At 39.5% G+C, this 27877-nt stretch overlaps 1 protein-coding gene across 1 annotated transcript in view; it reads left to right on the top strand.

Annotated features, from left to right (window-relative positions):
* The window catches only part of Aatf (apoptosis antagonizing transcription factor), a 99859-nt gene that overhangs the window by 36996 nt on the left and 34986 nt on the right, over nucleotides 1-27877 (top strand). The window contains exons 6-9 of the mRNA XM_031350836.1: nucleotides 6125-6239; nucleotides 7576-7774; nucleotides 8093-8257; nucleotides 11144-11227. Of these exons, the coding sequence (XP_031206696.1) occupies nucleotides 6125-6239; nucleotides 7576-7774; nucleotides 8093-8257; nucleotides 11144-11227 (563 nt within the window). The remainder of the gene's footprint in view (nucleotides 1-6124; nucleotides 6240-7575; nucleotides 7775-8092; nucleotides 8258-11143; nucleotides 11228-27877) is intronic.

Here is a 27877-nt window from a genome sequence, read left to right as displayed (position 1 = left end):
CCTGGAACTGGATATGCTGATAGTTTTGTTTGTTTCTGATTGCTTGATTCAGTTAAGGTTATCAGGGGTCATCTGCCATACGGTGCTTCCTTTTAAAGTCTAAAAATTCCATTTTTTCTGATCATTTTGAATAAACTCAGTTTTAAATAAGTATTTTGCCCCCTATAAAGATAGATTAGAATTATTTACTGTACTCTGGACTTGGGCTTTAAGTCATTATGTTTTAGGTTTCTGTTTGGTTGATTGTGGATGGTGGTGCTGGTTTGAACCCAAGGCCCTTTTCGTGCTACATAACTGCTCAGCTACTACTGAACTATATCAGTTTTGTTATTGTTTTTATTGTTGTGAACTATTTTGACATAAATCTAGCCTTTGTTAAACCACTTTAAATGTATAGATTAGTGTCACTAAGTACAATTTATATTGTACCAACCATTAGTACTGTCTTTCTCCAGAACATGTTCATACCCCCAAAAGTAATTGCACTATTAAATGATAATTCTCCATTTCCTCTCATCTATGAATCTCGGTTTTTTAGTTCCCTTGTACTAGTGGAGTTATGTTACCCTTATGGCATATTCTTTTTTTTTCTTAGTATAGAATAGGGTTTATTTGGGGGCATTGGAAGGGGGGTTGAGAAGGGAGTAGAGGCAGAAAAAGAGAGGGGATACAGGACAGAGAGAGAAGGGAAGAGGCTGGCCAGGAACACGAGGGGGGAGGGGATGGGGAAGAGAGAGGCAGAAAGGGGTCAGGAAGAGAAGAGAGCCAGAGACAACTGGCATATTCTTAACCTAAGGTTTAGTCTGGTGATTGGTACATCTGTCTTTATGAGAACAGGTTTTGTTATGTAGCCCAGGCTGTTCTAAAATTGTGATCCTCCTGCTTCAACTTCACAAGTGCTTCTATTGTAGGCAGGCACTACCACACCTGGCTTGTTTTTCATTTTCATTTTCTCAGTGCCTACTTGGTCCAAGGGATTTTTTTCCCCTTTGAGAATGTAATTACATCATTTCTTCTTTCCCTTTTCTCCCTCCAAACCGTTTCATATATCTGCCTCTCCCTCTATTTCAAATTCATGGCCTTTTTTTTTCATTAATTGTTATTACATACATGTATGCATGTGTATGTATGTATGTATGTATATATAGTTAAATATTAGTTTCTCAGTCTGTATAATGTTACGTGTGTGCGCATGTATATGTGTGCAGGCGTGTGTGTGTGTGTGTGTATGTGTATTCAGGGCTGACCATTTGGCATTGGATAACTAATAGGTGTGCTCTTCTGTGGAAAAGACTATTTCTGCTCTCAGCATTCCTAATTTGCCTGTAGTTCTTTGTCTAGGAATGAGGCCTCATGGGCTTTCCTACTTTGACATGTCTATCATTGAACTTGTTCATCTCATGGTTAGGCAGTCATGTTGGTGAGACTTTATGGGTGTAGCTTACTAGGAGACAATTTCACAGCAAACTCTCTGTTCCTATGGCTTTTAAAAATCTTTCCACCCTCTCTTAATGTTTGCTCCCTGAGTCTTAGATTCAGGAATTGTTTTATAGATACAACCTTTGGGACTAGTCTCCACAGCTCTGCATTTTGATTGGTTGAGATTTTATGAATGATCTTCATCTGTGTAAAAAGAAGTTTCCTTGATGAGAGGTGAGGACTACAATAATCTGTGGGTATAAAGACAAATATGTAGAGTGTAATTAGGGTTTATGGTTTGTAAATTAGTAGTTGTAGATTCTCTTCCGAGATCCATGACTTCACTGGGCATATTTTGCTAGTTTCCAATACTAGGCATGATTTCCTTTTTGTTGAATGGATCTTAAGTGCACCGAGAAGCTCTTGGTTTCTGCCAAGGTGTGCCACTACTGCACCTTCATGGTTATTGTACCTTGCTGGTTGTTGTGGTTGTTGGCTGCTTTTTTCCTCTGGAAGTGTGCATGGCACCTTTGGGTACATGAGAGCTAGTCCCCAGGGAGGAACACTCAGGCCAGTACCATCTGCCAGGCCTGTGGGCTCGGGTCTGATGTGCACGATGTCTTCAGCAGTAGGGACTTAACCTCCCACCTTTGGGCAATAGCAATAGTCTGTATGTTTTGGGTGTCTCTTAGATGGTCCTGACCAACAGCTCAAGGGAAGGCTTCTCATGCCTGGTTTTTGTTAGGGCTTCTTTGGTTCTTTATGAGGAGATTGTGAACCCAGATGAGAAATTTTCACTCAAACTGTATATGTATATTTATATTTGGACTAACATGTATTAAAGTTTTAAGTAAATAATTAATAGTATCATTCCTTGTGACTTTATCAGACACCCTTCTTCCATCTGTGTTTCTCTCCCTTCCACTCCCTAATTTGAGCCCCCACTTTGTTCCCTTTTCCCTGATCAGATCAGTTGTTCATTGGTTTCCTGTTTATTGTTTTTCGTCTCCCCACCCTGGCAATGACCCCTTTTTACTTTCCTGATTTTTGCAATTACTCCAGGATGTGTACTCCTGTCTAAAGATTTGGAGCTACGAACCTCTAATGAAAGAGAGTATGTGTGATCTTTTCTAGTTCCATGGTTTCAATTGAATCAGTTTTTCAGAAACAAAATGAGTTTGTGGAAATGGTATTTATCTCTTATAAAGTTACTGTACTAGCCTAGCAGCATGTGAAGCCCTAGACTTAATCTTTAGCACAGGAGAAAACAAAACTGACCATACTCTCATGACTGTGTAAGTGCTCACAGCGTGTCATCCTACAGAAACACCACCACCAAGCCTAAGTTTGCTAGAGAAAAATGTAAAACAGTGGCAGAGTAAGATCCTGTCTCCCACCTATGTTGTCATGGGCTTTTTCTCAGTGCTTTCCTAGGAAGGCAGTTTTGCCTTTAAAATTATTATATCCTCAGCCTTTTATTTTTATTTTTTTTGGCAAGACACAGTTTCTCTGTATAACAGCCCTAGCTGTCCCAGACCTCGCTTTGTAGACCAGGCTAGCCTCAAACTCAGAGATCCACCTGCCTCTGTCTCCCAAGTGTTGAGATCAAAGGCATGTGTCACCATGCCCAGCTCTTTATCCTTTTTTCTTTTAGTATTCATTTTGCAGTAGAATTTGTTTTATTCTACTCATTTTGTCTATATTTATCCATTTCCTGAAAGCTGATTTACAGAGAAGTGGCTCTATATGAGAGTTCATATGCTTCTTTTTATGAAATGCTTTGGTGTGTATTCAGGTCAGTCTTGACTTATGATCCCCCTGCCTCAGCCCTGCATGATCTGAGTATATAAGGTATGTACCATTTCTGGCTCAGCTCTACATGATCTGAGTACATGAGGCACCATTTCTGGCGCTGATTTATATTTGTTCTTCTTTTCTGTGGTGGAAAACTTACATTTTTGTTTTATTTTGTTTTTAGAGATAGAGAGTAATTAATTGATAATCTTGGTCTGACACACAAGATATTTGGGATTTTTAGGAAATATATTATAAATCCTTTCAAATTGCATGAATGTATACTGGTTATGAAAGGATTATAGAATTTATAAAAGTTATGATGAGGAATCTCATTTAAATAAAGAAATTGTATTTATATAACTTTATATACAGATAATGTAAAAGTGTATAAAGTTGTTTTAGGTCATAAAGTTCCTCCTGGCTAGTCTGGGAAGGTTTTCTTGGGTAGCCAGCCTCTTAGCTTTATGTTAAAATAGAATGACGTGGATGGAGCTATTGTTTAACTTGTGTTAGTAGTATCCCATTAATGGATTGGTTAGGATACAAAATGGTATTAAAAAAAAAAAAAGGCTGCCTGTGCTGGGCAAGGAGACAGAAAGAAACAGGGTAAAACTCAAAAAAAAAAAAAAAATCATTTAGCCAAAGTATGTGTTAGGAAGGTCTGTGAGATGATAGCTTGAAAACAGGCAAGGCTGGGCAGTGGTGGTGCACACCTTTAATCCCAGCACTTAGGAGGCAGAGGCAGGCGGATTTCTGAGTTCGAGGCCAGCCTGGTCTACAGAGTGAGTTCCAGGACAGCCAGGGCTACACAAAGAAACCCTGTCTCAAAAAAAACCAACCAACCAACCAAACAAACAAACAAACAAAAAAAAAGAAAGAAAAAAAAGAAAAAGGGCAAGTGATGGAACCATGGCTACACAAAGGAACAATTCTTGTTATTGGTCTCATGCAGTCCTCAATTGTGTCCTCCTATGGGAGATGCTTTTGAGGCTACACCGCCCCCACATTTACATAGATGTCACTGCCTCTGTTCCTCCTACAAATTATCAATGATAATTTAAATGGAAAATATGGAATTCATAGCCAATTACATGCAGAGAGTTACAAGAATTCAGATGTCAGTGATTTGTGAAAACAGAGTACAGAAGAAAAATAAAGTCAAGAGGAAAATATCAGATGGAAGAAAGTTCTGTTTTGAGATGGCAGGTTTGAATTGTGAGAGGGTATTGAGGCAGAGATTGCCTGGCAGTTACTGAAGATGTGGGATTTGATTGTTAGAGCAGAATCTGAGTGCTCTCAACAAATAAGTATTGGCTGTCAATATTTTGTGAGCTCTTTAGTAGGGTATTCTAATACAGAAGTCAAGAGTTCAGAGGTCTGGGGGTTTTTGTTTGAGACTAGATTTCTCTGAAACCCTGGCTGTCCTGGAACTCACTTTGTAGACCAGGTTGGCCTTGAAATCACAGAGACCCACCTGCCTCTGCCTCCCAAATACTGAGATTAAAGATGTCTGACACCACACACAGCAGAAGTCCAGTTTTTAATGTTTTGGTTTGTTTGAGACAAGGTCTCTATCTAGCCCAGGCTTGCTTTAAATTCCTTTCATAGTATAGAGGATGACTTTGGACTTCTGATCTTCCTGCCTCTACCTCCTGAAATTATTATTCTGAAATTATAGATGTGCCACCATGCCCAGTTTATAGTGATTGTTGAGTATCAATCCCAGGGTCTTTATGAATGCTAGGCAAGCAGTCTACTGACTGAGTTACAGCCCCAGATTTTTGTTGTTGTTTTTGAAAGTTTGTAGCCATTGATTGTATACATGTATACAATCTTGACCTGTATTATAGATGCTCTCTGTTGACTATTAGAACCAAGTAAGAATACTGTCCTATGAGTAAACCCATTCCCCTGGTAGGATCTTTCTGTGTAGCCCCACATGGCCTGGTGCTTGAGCCTCTCAAGTTCTATCCACGTACAAATTAATATGTATATTAATATATAATTCAGTACCATAAGTTGGAAACTACTAACTTGAGGTTTTTTTTGTCTGGTTTGGCTCTTTGTTTTCCCTGTGTGTGGTATGCATTTATGTGTATATATGTTCTTGTGTGTATGAGTACACATGTATGCTTGTGTCTGTGGAGATCAGAGACTAACATCAGGGGGATATCTTCTTTGATGGTTCTTCACTTTGTTTATAAGAGGCATGGTTTCTTATTTAAGCCTGGAGCTTGCTGTTTTGGTCTAGTCAGCCGGGTTGTTCTGGGGATCCTGTCTCAACTTTCCTAAGTCTGGGAATCTGAACTCTGGTCCTCATGCTTATACAGCAAATGCTTTACCCACTGAGCTGTGTTCCTAGCCCCCTAACTTGGGTTTTGTACGTGGACAGGGACTTTCTTTAGGATATGTTTGAGAGGTTGAGAGACTACTTTGCAGCTCAGATCAGAGGCAGATGAGATCTGGCAGGAAAGAGAGAACTGAGCTTCATTCTTCAGAAGAGGGGAGGGCCTTTCAGGAGGAATTGCTTATCAGACTCCTCACCCATGAGATCTGAGGGTAGCCTGTAGGATATACCCAAAGAACTTAGTATCAGGAGCAGATTTTATTGTTTATGATAACAGGCAAGGAGTTTGCCAAACTTAATGACTTTACGAACTGGCAACTGAAGTCTTTCTATCTGCAGACACATTTCTAAGCACCTTCCATATGCTATCTTGCTTATTCCTTAGCGTCACATGACATAGGCTCTAGAGTAGTTTCCATGGAGTTGATTTCAGAGAGTACTGACTGTCTTCCCCCTAGCACTGTCCCCAGTCAGAACTTCTCAGAAGACAGGGAGTGACAGCAATTGTAGAGAGTTGTACATGACTAGTTATCCCTTTTCTCTGCTTTATTTCTATTCCAGGTCACAAAGCACTTAAAGCATTGTTAAGGTCATTGGTGGATCTTCAGGAAGAGTTGCTCTTCCAGTACCCAGACACTAGATATCTAGTAAATGGGACGAAACCCAATACAGAGAGGTAAGGAGGAAGCAGAACCATAGGCTTGCTTATATTCTTCTCATCTGTAGGAAAAAGAAAGGCATGTCCTTCTCAGACAGATATGGGATCTGATAAACGTAAAATGGAGCCGCTTTTACATTTAACTGATGGTCAGAACATGACAGTGAGGGATTAGAGTGCTTGTTCTAGCTTTTTTGTAACTGCTTATCTTGGTAGCCTAAGGCAAAATATTTGCCTTCTTTTGTTCTATAATAATTAGTAAATCACAATCATGTTTTGAATATTAATGTTTATGAAATACTTTGTGCCCATTCCATGGACTCAGTCACAACCATCCCCTTGAGCACTTTCTACTGGGACCTGTAGTTGGAGGTTATGGTATATTCATCCTCACATGGTTTTCATCATGTATACAGTTGTCTCTCTGTATCCAAGGGGAAGTGGCTCTGGAACCTTTCACAGATGTCCACATCTCAGATGTTGAGTCCTGTATGCATCCTTCCATGATCTTATGTCCTCCTTAATTACCAGTTAGACAACATAATGCTAGGTAGATAGTTGCTAGGGAGTAATGCCCGTTTAGAGTGGCTGTGAACATTCTCTGCTGTTTTTGATCTGTACTGCATTTCAGGTTAATGCGTATGTGGGTGCCTATCCCTTGCAGTTTTCTTCACATTAAGCTTCTCTTCATTTGGTTCGATTAATATTATTCACCTCTTCTTAACAGTTGGTTATGGAAATATGTTTCTCTTATTGATTTTGGGATTTAAGGTCACAGAAATGTGAATATGTGTTTAATTTTTAAAGTTTTAAAGCTTCCCTTGTAACAGTATGTGCCTGCTTTATATACATTTCAAGTGATATTTTTACAACCTCATTTCTTTTTATGGTGTGCTTACCATTAAAAAAAAGTTAAACCTAGGCACTTGGGATATTTATTTGAAAATTCCCATGAATCTTTGATTCTCCTTATGAACTTTAAAACATTTTTTTAATCTTTATTTTTATTTTATGTGTATAGGTGTTTTGCCTGCATGTATGTTTGTGCACCATGTATAATCAGTGCCTGCAGAGGCCAGAAGAGGGTATCAGATCCCCTTGGGACTGGAATTACAAACCTTTGTGAGCCATCATGTGGATGCTGTGAATCAACTCCAGTCCTCCAGAAGGGCAACCAGTGCTCTTAACCATTGAACATTCCAGCTCATGAAATTCTTTTCAACCAAACAAAAAGTCATCCTCATATTTCTGATGTAATATACTATAATGGATAGGGTCTAAATATCTGATGTGAACCTAATCTGTTATTCAAGTAATATTTACATTGGACTTGATGTTCTTACTGGTTTTCTAGTGATGAGATTTCCAGTGAAGATGATGAGCTAGTGGGAGAGAAGAAGAAACAGAGAAAGGTCCCACCCAAGAGGAAGCTAGAGATGGAGGACTATCCAAGCTTCATGGCCAAGCGCTCTGCTGACTTCACCATCTACAGGAACCGCACACTGCAGAAATGGCATGATAAAACCAAGCTTGCTTCTGGAAAACTGGGCAAGGTGTGTGGTCTGAGTACATGTATGCATCTACTGGCTTCTACCATTAGAATGTTTTATTCTGGAAAGGTTGCCTTGTTCTGTGCTCAAAGTATGAAATACTTTTAAATAAGCAGAATTGAAAACAAAGGAGCAGAAGAAAGTGATGACTGCTTAAGACTAAGATTTTTCTGAGAACTGTTGTAGTTATACTCAGCTTTTAACAGAAACCCCCCCCCCCGAAAAGACAACTCTCTCTCTTTCTGCTGACATAGAGAGAAGCCAGTGTAGCTGCCTTCAGCACTGATGTGCGTTATCTGACATTGTTTAATATTGTTGTAGGGTTTTGGTGCCTTTGAACGCTCAATTTTGACTCAGATTGATCATATTCTGATGGACAAAGAAAGATTACTTCGAAGGACACAGACCAAGCGTTCTGTCTACCGAGTTCTTGGCAAACTTGAGCCAGTCCCTGAGCCTGTTGCAGAGACATTGCCAGGAGAACCGGTAAGAACTCGGGATGCATGCTTATAGAACAGTCTCTGGGAGGCTAGTTAAATGAATAGCCTGCAGAATGGACTCTTTCTGTGAGAAACCAGTGAGCTGCAGAGATCAGCACTGCTCTGCTGGGGTCAGCATGAGGCTCTGTAGTACTGTCACATCTCCATTTTGTGTTTGATATAGGAGTTCAGCAGGGGAAATGTTGAAAGTTCAGTTTTTAAGATTTAGGGGATTTGGGATGTTTGTAGTTGCTTCTGTGATCTGGAGATCGAACCTAGGGCCTCACGTGCTGTGCAAACCCTCTACTACTGTCCTGTACCCCAGACCTTAAAATACAGTTTCAAAGCTACAGTGTAGAAATGGCAGCATAGACATTTACTTAATGTTTCCCTTTGGGTACTCTAGAAAAGATCTGAAGGTAGAATATTAAAATTCTTTTGTTTAAAATGAAATATTTTTATTTTGAGTTTTTTTGGAAGAAGGATATTTCTGAGACAGGGTTTCTCTGTATAGCCCTGGCTGTCTTGGAAAACACTGTGTAGGCCAGGCTGGCCTCAGACTCATAGAGACCCATTTGTACCTGACTTCCAAGTGCTTTAATCCAAATAGATTAAAGGCATGTGCCACAACCCCTGGCTATTTTTTGTTTATTTTATGTGTATGTATGAATGTTTTACCTCCATGTATGGTTGTGTATACACTGAGTATCCAGTGCTTGTGGATGCCAGAAGGCACTGTTGGATCCTCTAGAACTGGAGTTAACAGACTATTGTTAGCTATCATAAGAATGCTGGGAACTGAATCTGGGTCCTCTGTAAGAGCAGCAAGTGCTCTTAACTGCTAAGCCATCTCTCAATACCCCTCCCCCCTTTTAATTTATAATTTATATGTTTTTATATTTATAGTTTTTTTTTTAAATTAACAATTATCTCACTTTTCCCTTTCCCTTTCCTTCTTCTAGCCCTTCCATGCCTTCTAACTCTCAAACTGATAGGTTCTTTTTCTTTGGTTTATTATTATCACATATATATATACAAATATCTAAATACAGCCTGCTGAGTCTTTTTTTGTTAGGTGTTTGTGTGGTTTCAGGGGTGTCTACCTCATATTGAATAACTAATAAAGGAGCTCATCCCTGGAGAGGCTAGTTTTCCCTCTCCTAGAAGTCATTTGTCTATGGGTAAAACCTTTGAAACGTTTCCCCTTCCATGTTACATATTTTTATTTTTTAATTACATATATAAGTATATATATACATGCAAATGTGTATATATATATATACTTAATACTTTTTAATTTCATAAGATTTTAAAATGAAGCAAATTTTTTCTACTTTGAAAATTCTAATCCTTATGTTGTTGCTACAAGCTTTATGAATATGACATATATGTAACATAGATAAATGTGATTTTTTTCCTTTTAAAATTACTTTTTAAATATTTATTTTATTTTTAATAATATGTGTGTGCACACACCCATGTGGGTATGTGCATGTGAATGCAGGCCAGAGGCACTGGGTCCTCTGGAGCTGGAGTTTATATTGTGAACAACCTGATATGTGTGTTGGGAATTGAATTCCAGTCCTCTGGAAGAGCAATACATCCTCTTAACCACCAAGCCCTGAGAGACTCCAGCCCCTTTTTAAATCTTTAAAAAATTGTTTTCACAGTTTCATCAAACACACACACACACACACACACACACACACACACACACACACCACATGGTATGTACTCCAATAATATTCTCTCCCATTATCCTCTCTTCCCATTCCACCAAACTCTGTCTTCTTCCCAACAGTCTTCTCTTACCTTCATGTCTTTTCTGTTTGTTTGTGGCCTATTGCTATTAATTAGGATTTCCTCCATAAGCATGGATAGATTATTTGCTTGAGCAAAAACGATTTAGCATTGAAGAATATGGCTCTTGTGTCCCCAGCAACCATTAACTGCTTATAGCACCTCAGGGGGTTGTTTTGCAAAAATTAAATCAAATATATGTGCATCTATATAAATATGTAAAATGCCATTATGTTTTAAAATATTAAAAAAAATTAAATATACTATATTCTAAATACTTTAGCATGAAAATCTACCTTATTTTTTCTGTCTATAAAGAATTCCATTGTATGCTGGGCTGTGGTGGTGGGAAGCAGTGGTAGACAGATCTCTTGAGTTCCAGGCCAGCCTTGCTCACCTACAGAACAAATTCTAGGACAGTCAGGACTACACAGAGAAATCCTGTCTGGAAAACAACAAACTAAAAAAAAAAAGAAAAAAAGAAAAAAATTTCTATTGAAAGATGGTAAGCTTTAATTTAGTCAAACTTTATGTTTCTGTTGTCTCCAGTTAGAAACAAATTATAGGGGGCATTTATAAATATTTCTATTTGTTTGTGTGAATATATGGATGAATTTTTTTAAAAGTGAAAATGTTAAAAAAAAAAAATTAAATACTGATCAGTATTGCCAAATTACCTCCCAAAAGGCTCATATTAATTTCTAGTCCCTCTGGCTCTTTTCTCAGTCCTGGGTATTACCTGTCTGAGAGGTGAAATATTTTTTGTGTAGATTTTGGTAAAAGTGAGCTTAAACATTTTCATGATAATTTATGCCCCTTTATTCTGTCAACCACCTGTTATTTTTCCCTCCTTTCCCACCTTTTTTTTTGAGACTCCCTGGTCTACAGAAAGAGTTCCAGAACAGCCAGGGATACACAGAGAAACTCTGTCCTGAAACAAACGAATGGATGAATGAATAATTAAATTTTAACAGTTCTTTATATTTTAAGGAAAAAGTGCTTTGACCTTTAGGCATAGTCTTAGAGTAGCTAGGTTGACTGGGCAGACTTCCTGGGACTCACCTTCACACCCTTTCCCTTCCTGTTGACTTAGGAGAGCCTTCCTCAGATCCCTGCCAACACTCACTTGAAGGACTTGGATGAGGAGATATTTGATGATGATGACTTTTACCACCAGGTATGAACTTTACGTGTCCTTCCTTTGTTACAACAAGCCATGTTTTTGCATTTTAAAACCACTGATTGCATTCTCTGAGTAAAAGGGGTTAAGACTTAAATGGTGTCATTCTGGATCGTGGGTTTTCTTTGGCTTCATATTTTCCTTTTGAGATAAAAACAGCTCAGCTATATTGTGAATGCTGTTCTGGTCTAAATTATCTGTAAAACTGTTTGAGCTTCTTTTAGTCAGGTATTTACTCTTTGCTGCTGCTGGGCGTTGTTTTTGTTTTCAGTTTTGAGCAATTGTCTCACTGTGTGCTAGTCCAAGGCAGCTTCAAACTGGCAGTGCTGCTTCAGTCTCTTGAGTGCTGGGACAATGGTATGTACTATCACATTGGTTATTCAGCCTAACCTTCCTTGTCCCACTCCAGGTACTAGCCATGAGACCCAGAGCCTTGTACATGCTAGGCAACAGTTGGGATCCTAGAGTTCTTGAGTTTTTGCATTTCTGGGTCTATAACCTAACTCAGTCTTTCTAATGTGATTTGTTAAAACAAACAAACAAAAAGATTAATTTACTTTTATTTTCCAATCTGTATGTTTGTGAACCATGAATGTTCTTTGTGCCCAAGGAGTCCAGAAGAGACTATTAGGTCCCTTGGAACTGGAGTTATGGATAATTGTGAACCTCCATGTGGGCACTGGGAACTTATCCCTGGTCTATGCAAGAACAGTAAATTCTATTAACCAATGAGCCACTTCTCCAGTACCTTTAATGTAATTTTTTGTTGTGTATTTAAGTCAGTTTAATTGTACATTAAAAAATGTAAGCTACTGTTGGGTTTCTCATCTTTCTGTCTAATAGTTTAAAGAGATCATCAGTAAGGTGACCTATGATCTGGTCCTCAAGTTTTTATTTTCTCATTGTTGTAATTTTTTTTTCTGATGTTTTTGTGATAGCATCTCACTGTGTTGTCTAGATTAGTCTTGAAATTGCAATTCTTTGCTTGTACTTCCCCTGTGCACAGTGAGAATCCCAGGGCCGGGTGCCACCTGGTCTCAGCCTAGTAGTTCCTGTCTCTTAAACAGTTCTCCTAGTTCTTTTCCTGACGTTATTTGCTTCCATGTCACTCTTTTCTAATAATGCTAGTGCTTGCTTAGATGGACTAAACATTTGAGATATTCTAAAGGGCTACAGTAACTGTCTGTTCCTGATCTCTTGTAAGTTGTATTAATGAAGTGTGCTTTCTTGCCCAATGGGGAGTTGAGGATGCTGCTTACCGGTGTCGCATTGTTTTTTGTGGAGCTATTGCTCATCAAGATAAGACATTACTCTTGAATTTTTAGTTAGTTTTTGCCAGAGAATTTGCAACAACTTGTTGAAGATTTAGTCAGAAAAGATTTAAATGTACTGAAGAAACCTCTGAGGAAAATTATGGTAAAACAAGAACAGGTGATCTGTCTGTGTTGGGAATGCCTCTGATTTGCCATGGAAAGAGGAGCTCATTTTAATATTTCTACTTAAAATGGTGTGCGTGTGTACACTCACAGTGTGCATATAGTATATGTGTTCAGAAGAGGGTGCTGAATCCATGGACCTGGAGTTACAGGTGATGGTGAGCTGCCTGATGCGGGTGCTGGGAGTCAAACCCCTGCCTTCTGCAAGAGCAGCACATGATTTTACCCTGTGGAGCCATCTCTCCAGACCCATCATTTTTTAATATTTGATACAATTATTGCCATAATAAGTGTGACAAGTATATTAAGGGTAGAGGAGAGAGTATTGGCCTCGGCTGCACCTGTCAGGGGTCTTGATTCTTTTCCTTTTCTCCTCTTCTTAAACCCATTTGTCTGAAGGACAGGGAATGTTCTAGAGAGTCTAAGGATGTACTTGACACAGGATATTAATGTTATCTAATTGTGTGAGATCATGGGAGACAATCAAAAGCATTGTAGTCCTCATTAATTGAAGTGTTCATTGCTGAAGTAAAAGTGCATTGTGAGTTAAATAGACTGAAGAAGGTAAAGCTGAAGTAGCTGCAGAGAAGGCGATTCCACTGGCAAGACCATGGACCTTTGAACATATTTCCTTTCTTATTTCTTTGTCTTCTGTTTTTATTTTTTATTTATTTTGATTCTGAAGGGCTGTTTAAGAAATATCATTACTTGATTGGTCCTTTATCCCAATTAATAGTTTTAACTTCAATAAATTCTGATTTCAGAGTTATGACTAGTCACATCTAAGCTTTTCCCCTTGCTGGTTAATTGGGGTGCTGAGGTTAATCTAAATTAAAACTTAAACTAAATAGAGGTCAGTAAGGCAGCTGAAACACCTGAGTGAAACAAATGGGGCTGCCAGGCACAACTTTATCTTGGCTGTTTCCCAGGAGGGAAGTGGCAGCAAATTGGAGTTGTTTCAGCCTTCTGTAAAGGTGAATGATGGGTGACACTTGTTAATGTACAGCGTCTCCGGAAGCATTCCAGATTGCTTTGCTACTGTACCAACTGCTGCCATCCTTGCACACTCAGTAGGAACTGGACCAGTTGCCAACATCTGGCAGCACAGCGAGGCACGGGTGCAAGTCTTGAAACCCCACAGATTCTAAATATGGTGCTCAGAACTGTGCAAGCTTTAATCACTTACCACTCCTTGGCAGCAGGCTGCGACAGCTTATCCTAGCCTCGTACATCACACCCTGACATCTGCTGAGCTGCAAGGCAGCTGCACATTCATTTTCTTTTCTTGCCTTTTCCCATTGCTTCTTAGCCCTCTTCTGCTCACTCACTGCCCCTTCCTCCCCCCCCCCCCCCGTCTCCTCCCTTCAGCTTTCCTCCCCTCCCCAATATGCTGCTTGGAAGAGATGATCTGTAAAGATTACTGCTTCATTGTGTGCGAGTAATTGTGGTGATGCCAGGCCCTTGACAGACACAGCGTAGCACCTGTTCTGCTGACCTGGTTAATTTCTTCTGTTGAGTGGGATTTGCCAGAGATTGGAAGTGAAGCCAATTCAATGATAAGGCTAAAGAAAATGGCTGTATGTTTTCTGTCACCTCCCAATTAAATTGGCTTCATAAAGTGCTTTCCTTATTTGTCAGGGTAGTGAGCCTGAGCTAAGTGTTGCATTCAGAAGGGGTACAATGTGTTACAATAGGACTGTGAGTTTCTTTTATTTTTTTCTCTTTTGTCTTTTTAAAATATGGTCATGTGGATGGGGTAGATGGTGAATATAATACATTTCACACACACACACACACACACACCTTTTTAACATACTTGAGGCTAAACTCTTTGGGTCCATGTTTTGTAAGGAAGAGATTATAGCCACATTGAATTTTAATGTTCCATTGTTAGGGTTTAAAGGCTTACTTGGTTAATTCAGGTATTATGAGGCTGTGTAAATGGCCTAACTGCAGAGAATGATGTATAGGGTCAGAGGCCCCCCACCTGCTCATACACATTCAATTTTACTCTCATTCTTTGTTTTTTAATGGTCCTTGAACTTTAAAAGCATGCCTACTTTATTTAGTAATATACAGGTGTATACACATACACACACACAAACATATACTTACATAAGCATGTGTATTTATATATACAAAAATGGTGGCCCTAAGGGGTGTCATTATAAATCTCATCCATCCATTCATCCATCCATCCATCCATCCATCCATCCATCCATCCATTTGAGACAGGGTTTCTCTATGTATTTCGTCCTGCCTGTCTTGAGCTCAGTATGTAGACCAGGTTGGTCTAGAACTCAAAAAGATTCTCCTTTCTCTTCTTTCAGAATGCTAGAATTTTTTTTCTTAGATTTATTTATGGGCTGGAGAGATGGCTCAGCGGTTAGGAGCACTGACTGTTCTTCTGAAGGTCCTGAGTTCAAATCCCAGCAACCACATGGTGGCTCACAACCATCTGTAATGAGATCTGATGCCCTCTTCTGGTCTGTCTGAAGACATCTACAGTATATTACATATAATAATAAATAAATCTTTAAAAAATTATTTTATGTATATGAGTACACTGTAGCTGTCTTCAGGCACACCAGAAGAGGGTATCAGATCTCATTACAGATGGTTGTGAGCCACCATGTGGTTGCTGGGATTTGAACTCAGGACCTCTGGAAGAGCAATCAGCGCTCTTAACCGCTGAGCCATCCATATCTCCAGCCCCAGAGAGCTAGGATTAAAGGTGTGTTCCACCATTCTGGCCTAATTTTTATTTATTTTTCTAAATGACTTCAAATTATTATATTTGTATTAATTATTATTTGGTTTTGCTGAGATAGAACACTCTGACTGAAAGCAACTTATAGAAGAGTTTATTTGAGTTTCTGTTTCCAGAAACAGAAGAGTCCATTATACCAAGGGAGGCATGGCAGCAGGCAGACAGAGCAGGAACCTGAGAGATCACATCTTCAGTTGCAAGCAGGGAGCAGAGCAAACTGGAAATACTGCAAGGCTGTGTATTTTCAAAGCCCTCCCCCAGTGATGTACTTCCTCTAGCAAAAGTGCCTCCTCTGCCTCCCAAACAGCTAGCCCTTCTTCCCTAACACTGAGCATTTCATTGGCTCTGTCTCACTGTGTAGCCCAGGCTGGCCTCCTTCCTCTCAGCCTCTTCAGTGTTTCAATTATAATTTAACCCTATAATTTAAATTTCTATTGCATTTATCTGTTTGTTTTGTATCTGTGTGCAGCTATGGTGTGAGTTTATATGCATGATGCACATGTGGAGGTCAGAGGACAAACCACAAGAGTCAGTGCTCTCTTCCTTCCCTCATCCCCTCTCTGGTGAAATTCTGATCATTAGGCTTTCCTTGGTAGCATACACCTTTACTTCCTGGGCCATCCTGCCAGCCTAATCCTTTCATTTAAAAAAATTCCTTTATTACATTTATTCATTTATGTATTTTTGTGTGTGTGTGTGTGTGTGTGTGTGTGTGTGTGTGAGTAGTTTGTACATGTGAACTCAGGTTTCTGGGCTTGGTGGCAAGCACCATCACCCACTCGGCCATCTTGCCAGCTCCCAGGCTTAGCAGTTTTAGAGCTGATAGATTTAAAAAGTTTGAAAACTTAATTAAAAACACACACGCACACACACACACACAGCAAATGGCAACATTAGCCTCAATCTCTAGGCTGCCTAGACCAAATTTTGTTCTTTCTATGTACCCTTATTTCTTAAACATTTCATTTTTTAGCCATAAAAAAATTATAGCTTTATGGTTTTCAGTTTGTAAATAAATAAGCTTCATTTTTTTAGGACTGGAAGAAATATTATGTTGTTAGAAAGTAATTTTTTTTCTTTAGAAGGCAAATGATTTATTGAACTCCTGTTATTTAACAACTCTAATGAAAAAATTAGCTTTGTAGTTTGGATTCTGGTTTGTGTGGAAGCTGGATTACCGAAGGCCTGGTGTACCTGGCAGTGGGGACTTTATGAAAGACCTGTGGTCTTCTGCAGAAAAGTGGTGTAAGTTCTCACTTTTGAACGGAATTGGTTTGCATTCGGTCTGTCTACTTTCAAAGCTCATCCCTAAAGACAATTTCACAAAACATCAAGTGAGCATGAAGCATGGTCCTTCAGAAATGTCTTAAGTACCTATCTTTCATTTTCATGTACTGCTTTGTGACATGTTTTTAAAAGATGGGTTACCTGTATTGCCACTCCTTAGGGGTTTCTTTTGTTTCCGTTTTTAAAAGCCCAGGTAGATTTTTCTTGGTAACCTGAATTCTTAATGGCTTAAGAGCAAATATTCTCTGAGTACTTATTATGTACCAGCTACCTAAACTAAGTAGACTGGTCACTGACATCTTTATTTAATCCTCGTAAGATCTGGTGTGATATGATTGCCCTTAACAGTAAGCAATGTAAAGTGACTGTGCTTTTCATATCCCAGACCTCTGACTAGTTTGTCACCTCAGCAGTTATTTTGTTCAGATAGCCCGAATTGAACTTAGATGTTGACAGGTAGTGTCTGCATTCCTAAGGGTTCATTAGGATTTTATATGTTGCTTCCAGCTTTATTTAGTTTTAGTCTGGTTTGTCTTGCCACTTTGAATCTTGGTAGGAGTACCTAGAGAAAGGCTTTTCTTTTTTTGCTGACCACTTTGATAGGTTAAATTTCTCCTTTTATTTCCATTCAGGACATGTCTAGTACTGACCTTGCTACATGCTTGGCCTCTGTATCCAAGATATTTGATAATGCCATAAACAAGTAATTACTAATTTGGTGAACTATTAAAAGTTGATCATGTTGAGAAAGAAGTAGAGAAGCGGCAGGCTGTCTGACAAGATGGTTTTCTTTAATTAACTCAGTGAGTGATTAATATGGACAGTTGATGTAGTGGCTTTAATTGTGTGCATTTAAATGGAAGTGAGACTGAGCAGTGTCTCAAACCATTGCTGAAGTTAGTGGTCTTTCTGTTGCTGTGTAACTTCCCAGTGGCCCAGTTAATGCTTGTTAACGTGTTAGGAAGTCTGATATGAATTTCTTCTTGCTCTCACAAATACTGGGAAATAGATGCCTTTTATAAGAGCTCTTTTTTGTATTTAATTTTATTTTTAAATGTTCATATTTGGGATCTGGATAGTGGTTCTTAAAAGTCTAATAAAGTTTATTGTGTATAGGTAGTAGTGGTGATTTTAGAGAGAAAACATACATGTAAATAAATTTGAAAATTGACATTATGAGCCAGGTGGTGGTGGCGCACGCCTTTGATCCTCCCAGCATTTGGGAGGCAGAGGCAGGGGGATTTTTGAGTTTGAGGCCAGCCTGGTCTACAGAGTGAGTTCCAGGACAGCCAAGGCTACACAGAGAAACCCTGTCTTGAAAAAAAAAAAAGAAAAGAAAAAAGAAAAAACAAAAAGGAAAGAAAGAAAATTGACATTATGGCTGAAGATAGAGCAGAGAGCTAACAATTTTGGGTTTGGGGAACATAGTAATATCATTTTAAAAAACTAATTAGCAATTAAATTAAATTCTAACAATCTCAAGATTATTTTGTGTATGTCCCATGTGTAAGAATTTTATTTGAGGTACATAGTATCTTGTACACTGTCTCTGTAGACATTGCCATTGTCAGCATTGAGTACGGCGTCAGCACCAGCATTTGGTCACTAGCTTGAGGTCATTATCATACAAGCTGCTGCAGAACAGAAGAACAAAAGGTACTTTTTCCTGATGTCAATTTTATTTCATTGAGAAAGAGTCTTATGTAGCCTAGGATGGCATTGAACTCTTGATCTACTTCTACACAAGGGTCCTTCCATATACAAGAATTATAGGCCTGAACACTACACCCAGCAAGAGCACATTTTAAACGCTAGGTCCAGAAGTTTCATCAAACCACAGCATCAAGGGAAGGTAATATGACTAGGCCTTTGACAGGGTTTCACTATGTTGTCTTGGCTGGCCAGGAATTCTCTCTGTAGACCAAACTGGCCTTGAGCTCACAGAGATCCTCCTGTCTCAGCCTCTTGGAATTAAAGGAGTATGCCACCTAGCACCTTCATTTTCTTTGCGTCATTGTTTTTAAGAGTATACCAGAATCTGACTTATATACGTCTGCTTCATTCATTAAAGATACTACTGTAGAACAAAGCTTTAAACAGTGCAGTTTATTGGGCTAGTTAGGAAAGAAGTAGGGTTGCCTTACAACTGTTGAAGGAAACGTTTTTAAGCATAAATGGTTCCATAAAAGTTTACTTGGTAAGTATGTGGCCAGAATTGCCTTTTTTTGTAATAATAAGCACAATGTGTACTGGCCGAGTGTAAATTAAACATAGGATACCAGCAGTATTTCTGTAACTGTAAGTGAAGAATTTGGTACTTCTCAAGGAATAAAAACCCTTTCTCCACTCAGCTAGGCATATTGACTTGGTACCAAGTCTGTTTAGTGTTTTCTTTCTTCACAGTAACTTACAGGGAAATGCTCTAACAAAGAAGAGGGTAAGTTAATTAGACATAGAAATATATGCGACTATAGATCTAAAATTGAACCGTCTTAGCCTTAAGGAGTGACCAGGGGCTCAGCCCTCACACAGAATCAGAACATGAAAACAAAGTGTTCTTGATTCCAATTTGATTTTCTTTATAGTGCATTTACCTTTTGATTGGACAAATTTGAAAATTCACTGAGGACACTCTGACAGTTCACATGTATCACTTTTATGCAATTATGACCATTCCATTAACACTTCTTGTGCCAGGTGATGGCTTTATAGAGGCTAATCTGCTGAATTTCCCTTCCCAAGGAATTAGTCTTTCTAACAGCAGGAGGTTCTAACCTTGTATAGTTGCACAGCTCTTCTTTAAAACTGTGACTTGAGCCAGGCAAGGTGGTCCATACCTTTAATCCCGCACATGAAAGATAGCAATAGGTCGATCTCTAGAAGTTAGAGGACTGCCAAGACTGTGTATACAGTCTCAAAAACTGCATAACTGGAGGAGCAGACATGCCTTTAATCCTTCTATTCAGGAGGCAGAGCCAGGCAAATCTCTGAGTTCAAGGCTGGCCTGGTGTACATAACAAAGTTCCAGAACTACATAGTTAGATTTTTCAAGTATTCAGTCATGAATTCAGATGATAAGAAGAACCTTCAGATTGATGATGGTCATGAGAGGATCCTATTATGCTATTGTCTTACCTTTTGGAGAAGAAAACCCTTCAAGCTCCGTATAGTGACAGCCTGGGATGGGAAGATTATAAATTTGAAGCCAGAGTGGGCTACGTAGCATAGCAAACCCCTGCCTTTACAAAAAACAAAAAACCAAACTAAAAACAGTGCCATTTATTTTCTCATTCAGTCAGTCATTCAGTCAGTCAGCAAGCATTTGAGTTTTTTAGTATTTCCTGTGTGGGTTTTTTGTTTGTTTGTCTGTCTGTCTTGAGAAATTCTTTTTGCTCTTCTAGTCTGTGGTTCAATGTAGTAGTCATATCTAACTAAACTTAAAGGTTTTGTTTTTACTGTTTAGGAACAATCTCACTGTGTTGCCTAGGCTACCCTAAGAATTTACTGTTTCCCAGACTGTTCTTGAATTCATGATCTTCCTGCCTGAATCTCCCAGTGCTAGGATTGCAGATACATGCCATCATGCTCAACAAATTTGTCTTGATTATTAAAATAAGATAAAATAAAATAAAATTTGAAAATCCACTCAGTCACACCAGGTACATATGTCAAGGGTTTACTAGTGGCCTATACTAGAGACTACTGTATCAGGCTCTGCAAATATGGATCATTTCTATACTACCTGTATCTCAGGGCTCCGAAAAAGGCTGGAAGAAGAAAAGTCCCAGTTGTTTGGATGCTCAGTGTAGGTTAGACAGGACGAAGCAGGGAAGCACTGACAAGCACAGCTATGTGGGGAGGGGCGATGTGTCTTCCAGGCAATAAGGTAGTGTCTGAGCAGAGACCGGGAAAGTCAACAGAGGAGCGTGAGATAGGTCACATGATTGATATTACAGGGCTACTCTGGTGGTTGTGCTGAAAATAGATATAAGAACATAAGGGACAAGGGAGCAGATGCAGAGACTGAGAAGCCTGTGATAGTGCCTGCAAGAGATGGTGGGGTTCTTGACTAAGCTGATTTTGGAGGGAAAGTGTTTGGGTTGTGCAAATGAGTTGAAGACTGAGCTGAGGATTTGCGGATGGATTGATTTCATGTGAATATGCCAAGACTAGTAAAAAATGACTAATATTTCTGCCTTTGCAATTAGAAGGATGAAGTGCTATTTGTTGAGATGGGAAAAAATAGTTGTACTTGTTTGGAGAAGAAACCAAAACTTTGGTTATAAGTCCTCTCCTTCCTGTCTCTTCTTTCCATGTCCACATTTATTTAGTTGTTTTGTTTGTTTGTTTGGTTGGTTGGTTGGTTTTGTGTGTGTGTGTTAAAAGATTTTTGTTATTTTTAATTATATGTGTATATTTGCATGCCAGTCTGTACATAGGAGTGCAGTTGCCCATGGAAACCAGAAGAGGTTATAGATCCCTGGAGCTAGAGGTACAGGCAGTTAGTTGTAAGCCACACAGCATGGGAACTGTAGTCCTCTGCAAGAATAGTAGGTGATCCTAACCACTAAGCAATCTTTCTAGCTCCTTGTTCTGATTTTTTTAAACAACCTTTACTATGTAGCTCTGGCGGATCTTGAACTTACTCACTATGTAGCTCCAGTTTGTCTCCATCACTGATAGAGGAATGCTCAACCCACTTGGGTGGCACCATACCTAGGCAGGTGGTCCTGAGCTGTATTAAAAGCTAGCTAGGCATGAGCTAGAGAGTGAGCCAGCAAGCAGTGTTCCTCCATGGTTCCTGCATCCAGTTCCTGCCTGAGTTCCTGCCCTGACTTTGAACTGTTAACTGGCCGTATAAGATCCATAAACCCTTTGTTCTCTAACTTGATTTTGATCAGAGTGTTAATCAAAACAGCAGAATGAAACTAGAATACCACATAAAGGTGGAAGCAGAGAATTGACTCCACTAGTGTGCCATGGCATGTGTGTGCAGGAGCATACATGTATACAAATTTAGGGCCAGTAAGATGTCTCAGCAAGTGAAGGTGCTTTGTCGCCAAGTCTGAAAACCTGGATTCAATCCCTGGAACCACATGGTAGCAGGAGAGAACCAGTTCCTATATGTTGTTCTCTGACCTGCATGCATCTCCCCTCCCACACACATGTGCAGACCCACACACAATAGGTTAAATGTAATTTCTTTCAAGTTAAAAGAGCTAACGCTGATGAAGGTTAGATTAAAGAAGAGTTATTAGTCATTAGGAGGAAGAAGTCCAGTGTCATCATAACACCATTAGCAGATAGAACGTATCAAAGGAAGAAAACAGACCAGTATTTCTTACGCAAATTGATATAAAAGCCAGCAAACTTGGGTATGATTGTGTGGATCAGTGATAAAGAGCCTACCTACCATGTGCAAGGCCCTGGATTTGGTTCTTTACACTGTAAAATCAAAAGTCCAAAAACTCAATCCATAAACATGTTGGAAAGATTTTATACTATGATCATGTGGTATTTAGCCTATCTATTCAAGCCTAATTTAATAAAAAATATTAAGTAAATTAATATGATACATTCTGACAATAGAGTATATTTAAAAACAATAAACATTATTTCCTTTTTTTTTTTTTTTTTTTTTTTTTTTTTTTTTTTTTTTGAGACAGGGTTTCTCTGTGTATCCCTGGCTATCCTGGAACTCATGCTGTAGACCAGGCTGGCCTCTGCCCCCCAAGCGCTAGGATTAAAGGCGTGCGCCACCACCGCCCGGCCAACATTATTTTCTTGATTAAAACAAAACAAAACAAGACAAAAACACTCAGAATACATGTAAGTTCTCATCTGAGTGTTCTGTCTTATTTCTAAGGAACTAGGAAAATGAACTCAGTCTCAGAAGACCCTAGAGTTAGGGCTCAGGGAATTAAATAAGTCTAGGGCATGGGGCCCGTATTTCTCTTGTAGCCATGTGAAGTTGATTGAGTTCAGACAATAGGATTTATTGTGGTTAGTGTCTTCCAAAGGAAATAGACACAGGGTCTTCTCTCTAATTCTGGAATGATAAAGTTCACAATGCTTATGTTTTTGTTTATGTAGTAAGCTTGCTATGATGCAGGACCTTATCAGAGTGGTTCTGAATCTGTAGTCTTTTATCCCACTCCCTCACTCACTGGTGGTAGGATTGTAAATTGGTTTAGCCACCCTGGAAATCAGTGTGGAGAATCCACAAAAAATTAAAAATAAAACTGCCATGTGACCCTGAAATACCACAGTCCTTGGCACTCTTCTCCATATGTTCATTGCTGCTTTCTTCACAATAGCTAGGACAAAGAAACAACTTTTAAGTGTCCTTTCATTGATGAGTGGAAAATGAAAATGTGGTACATGCCCACTGTGTAACACTATTCAGCTCTAAAGAAAAATGAAATCATGAAATCCATTTCAGGTACATGGATGAAATGAGGAGAGATGAGATGGAGTGAGGTCACATTAGACCCAGGGATGCACGTGTGTTTGACTTTGGGGGCTGCCCAGGCTGCTGAGGCAGTTATGGCATGTGCACTTTGTTTTCTTTCCTTGCTAAAATCTCTGAATTCCAAGATTCTATCCCTTGTAAGAGGTTGTGGATCTGTATAACAAAGGCACAGCCTGTAGGAGAGTAGAGCAGGCATACCAGGAGGAACCTTGGGATCATTATCTACCTGAGCACTGGAGGAGAGGATGCTGAAAAGATGGCAGAGTCAATAGAGTATTGATCTGAGTGGGGCTGAAGAATTATTGGCATGTGAATGCTGAAGGCAGGATGTGAGAAGAGTCTGTTTCTCCCAGGCTTTTAGTCCTTATGAAACATACTTACAGAATACATATTAGTTCTTGCCTTCCAGCTTCTACACAAGTGATAGATTATATGATACTATTAAAAGAATCATTTCTAAGTGCCCAGAAATAGTCAGCACTTGAGCTTTGGCCCATAGGGACCCCCTCCTAACATTTAACATTTAGGACAGAAAGGAAAAAAAAAAATACCAGACCATATGTCTGGGAGCCAAAAGGCCGGAATATTTCAATGAGGACAGTTGTAAAATTTCACCAATAGCACCCTTGTTCTTCTATTACTCTTAGCAAAGAGTCCAAAGAGTGGCTTAATGCTATACTTAGTTCTTATTAAATTGTTTTTATTTGTGGTAAGAATAAAGGAAAAAGCAAATTGGCAACAAGTTCCCTAGCATTCAAATCACTGTATTCATACATCAGGGCCTGATGCTGATAGTGATTTTTCTTACACTTGTAGTAAATAATTAAACATTGAGATACTGTATATTATGTCTAAAAATATATTTCTGATGAGAAAATTTACTGTTTTGACTAGTTGACTGTTTATGTCAACTGGCCAAGCTTACTGAAATATTATGATCTTTGAAAACATTGCCACCTCATTTGGTATTTAAGCTTGTCATCCTACAAGATCACAGTCCAGCTGAATCAGAAGTAACTGAGAAAAAGTAACTGAGTTTCTAAAGACCTGGACTGGAGGTCTCAGGTGGGCTTACCCACTGCTATAGTGATACATTCTCTGCCCTAGTACCAAAGGCCAGTCATTTGTAGCTATAGAAGTAAGATGTTCCTTGGAATTTATCTATCTACTCATTCTGGTTTCCTTCCATTCAACTCTTTATTAATTTTCTCTAATACTGTACTTTTTCCCTATAAAAGCTGGATACTTTTTGTACTTGTTTCTAAGGTGGCTACTTATTTTGACTCTAAAAATATATTAAGTAATTGTGTGAGTGGCATCATTCTTGCAGGGATATATATAAGAACTTGAATAATCGTATCACCTGCCCTCAAGAAGCTGATAGCAAGTAAAGAAGATGATATAAATAACAAAAGTGCTTATTGCTGAGGCCTGCCTGATTACAGAAGAGTGAAGGTTTACCAGTGGTTTGGGGAAATGAAAGAAGGCACTAGGAATGAGGTAGCATTTGTTTAGTATGATAGTGGAAGAAGAACTATCAAGCAGTAGAGTTAGTTGGGAATAAGTGGACCCTGTGGAAAGAGGTGAGAGAAACAGGCCCTGTGGGAGGGGAATCATCTTGTGTTGAACTTACACTGCGAGTGCATGCAGCAATTCCTTCCCTACAGTTTGAAATTATGATATATGCAAATCTATTTTTTTATAAGCCTCAAGTAAAAATCACAAGTGACAGAATTTGAGGGGCTCTAAGGGAAGACGTGGTGGCTGAGGAGTATGCAGAGCCCACAGTGTCTCTGGAATAATTGAAAAAAGGCAGGTCTTATAGGAAGATGCTTTTAAAAAGTGGTCTCATGAAATTGGAAGAAAAGATGGCAGAAGAGAGACACATGGTAGTGACAGGTATGTATGGAAACACGACCATAGTAGATCATGTTGTGGCTGAGTAGAGCTGGTCCCACCATTGCTGCAGCTCCTGCTGCAGGGGGGAGGAGAACTTGCATCAGTGGTGCTGCCCATGGGCTTCCCACTGCCAGGGTCCTACCGGTGAGCCAGCAAGACAGCCAGCACTGAGGGCAGAGAGGTGTGCAATAGCCTGGAGTTCTTGGGAATCCTGCTCCTTGGTGCCCTGCCCAGTGCAAGATCACCCTGACTCTGGACAACATCAGGAAATCCAAGATGAGTTTCAGTGATAGTCCAGTATTTATGGTTTCAGAAACCTGAAACTTTGAACTAGACCAATGACTTGCAGTATTTTCATGAAAAGCTGTGTGTGTGTGTGTGTGTGTGTGTGTGTGTGTGTGTACACCTGTGAGGAATGCGAGGTGAGTGTTATCGGAGTACATTGTGTGAAATTCCCAAATAACCAATAAGAATATTCTGTTGGAAAAAAAATGGAAAATCACAAGTGTCTTCTTTTAGGGTTAATTTGGCTTATTCTTTCTCTCTCTCTCTCTCTCTCTCTCTCTCCCTCTTTCTCTCTCTTTCTCTTTTTATTTCTCTCATCTATTAATCATCTGTCTGTCTATCTCTTTGAGGCAGGGTCTCAATTTGTAGCCTTTAGCTGTTCTGTAGACCAGGCTAACCCCACACTCAGAGATCCACCTGCCTCTATCTCCTGAGTACTGGAATTAAAGGTGTGTACTGTCACCACACTAGCGTCATGGCGTCATGGTTAATTTGAAAGACTAGGGAGCTAAAAAACAGCCCATGGTTGTTAAAGTAGGAGATGGAATGGGGTTCTTGTGGGGGAGTAAGCAGAAGGAAGAGTGAATGAACCTTTGGAGGCAGAGTCTGTTTAACCCAGGCTTACCTTGAACTTGCTGTGTAAGGGAGGATAGCCTAAACTCTTCATTCTCATATTTCCAGCTAAACACTGGGATTACAGGCCCTGCTTTTGTACCTCATTGTGGGAGAGTCTGAACACACACACAGGAATTGGGCCATCTCTGTGTACTAAGGAAAGAGTTAGAAATCCTGCCTTCAGGTAGGCCAGCTGAGTTATAGAAAGGGTTGTCCTAGCACTGTCCTTCTCCAGGGTCTGTCTTTGGACTTTGGAAGCCTGAGAAGTGTAACTCAGTAGCTCTAGATTACTAGAGTTTTCTAGATTTACAAAGCCAGGGATTATGTGACCTTAAAACCAAGTTCTTTTAAAATGGTTTAGCCTTTTGACAGCTTTCTAAGACAATTAATTGGAGAAAAGAATAGTCTTTTCAACAAATGAAACAAGATTCCACACGTGCAAGAATAAAGCTGGACCTCTACTTTCCACCTTATACCATGTACAAAGTTAACTGAAAATGCACCATATAAGTTTGAAAACTCTTAGAATAACTTATAGGAATAAATCTTCATGACCTTGGGCTACACAGTGGTTTCCTATATACAACATTAAAAACACACATAGAGAAAAAAATAGATTATATCAAAGTTGACTATTTACCTGCTTCAAATGATACCATCAAGAAAGTGTAAGGGCACGTCCCTTACTGTACAAAGTACACAAACCTTGATAACAAAACACAACCCAACTTCATTATTTTATTTTATATTATTTTTAAGTTTATGTTTATGTGTTTGTGTGTGTGCTTTGCCTGCAGTTATGTCTCTGTACTATATGTGTACAGTGCCTTTGGAGACCAAGAAAAGGCATTGGACCCTCTGAGACTAGTTACACATGGTTGTGACACCAGTTTATGCTGGAGACCAAACTGGGTCCTCTTCAGACCATCTCTCTAGGACCTCCGGATCAACTTTAAAATGAGTAAAGAATCTGAATAGGCATTTCTCCATGAAGATAACCAGTAAATACATGAAGAGGTCCTACATTATCAGGGATAAGCAGACTCAGACCACCATAATTATGGCTTCTTACTCTTTTGTTTTTTGGGTTTGTTTGTTTTGGATTTTCGAGACAGGATTTCTCTGTATAGCCCTGGCTTTCCTGGAACTCACTCTAGCTGGCCCTGAACTCAGAAATCTACCTGCCTCTGCCTCCCAAGTGCTGGGATTAAAGCCATGCGCCACCACTGCTCGGCATGGCTTCTTACTCTTTTTTCTTTTTTTTTTAATTAGATATTTTCTTTATTTACATGTCATATGATTTCTCCTTTCCCAGTTTCCCCTCCAACAAACAAACAAACAAAAAACCAATAAGAACAAACCCCTGTTGCCTCCCCCCTCCCCATGCTTGCCATCCCACCCTCTCCCACTTATTGGCCCTGGCATTCCCCTACACTGGGGAACAGAACCTTCACAAGGCCAATGGCCTCTCCTCCCATTGATGATCGACTTTGCAATCCTCTACTATACACATGCTGCCAAAACAATCAGTCCCACCATGTATAGTCCTTGGTTGGTGGTTGAATCCCTGGGAGCTCTGAGGGTACTAGTTAGTTCATATTGTTGCTCGTCCTAAGGGGCTGCAAACCCTTCAGCTCCTTTGGTCCTTTCTCTAACTTCTTCATTGGGGACCCTGTACTCAGTTCAATGGATGGCTGTGAGCCTCTACATCTGTGTTAGTCAGATACTGTCAGAGCCTCTCAGGAGATAGCTATATTAGGCTGGCTTGTCATTCCTTCAGTCTCTGCTCCATAGTTAGGCTCTGCAACTCCTTCTGTGGGTATTTTATTCCCCCTTTTAAGAAGGAATGAAATGTCCACATTTTGGTCTTCCTTCTTCTTGAG

This window comes from Mastomys coucha, unplaced genomic scaffold (assembly GCF_008632895.1).
Source record: "Mastomys coucha isolate ucsf_1 unplaced genomic scaffold, UCSF_Mcou_1 pScaffold5, whole genome shotgun sequence".
NCBI lineage: Eukaryota > Metazoa > Chordata > Mammalia > Rodentia > Muridae > Mastomys > Mastomys coucha.
The sequence above is the reverse complement of the archived record's forward strand: the minus strand, read 5'-3'. Positions and strand labels throughout refer to the sequence as shown.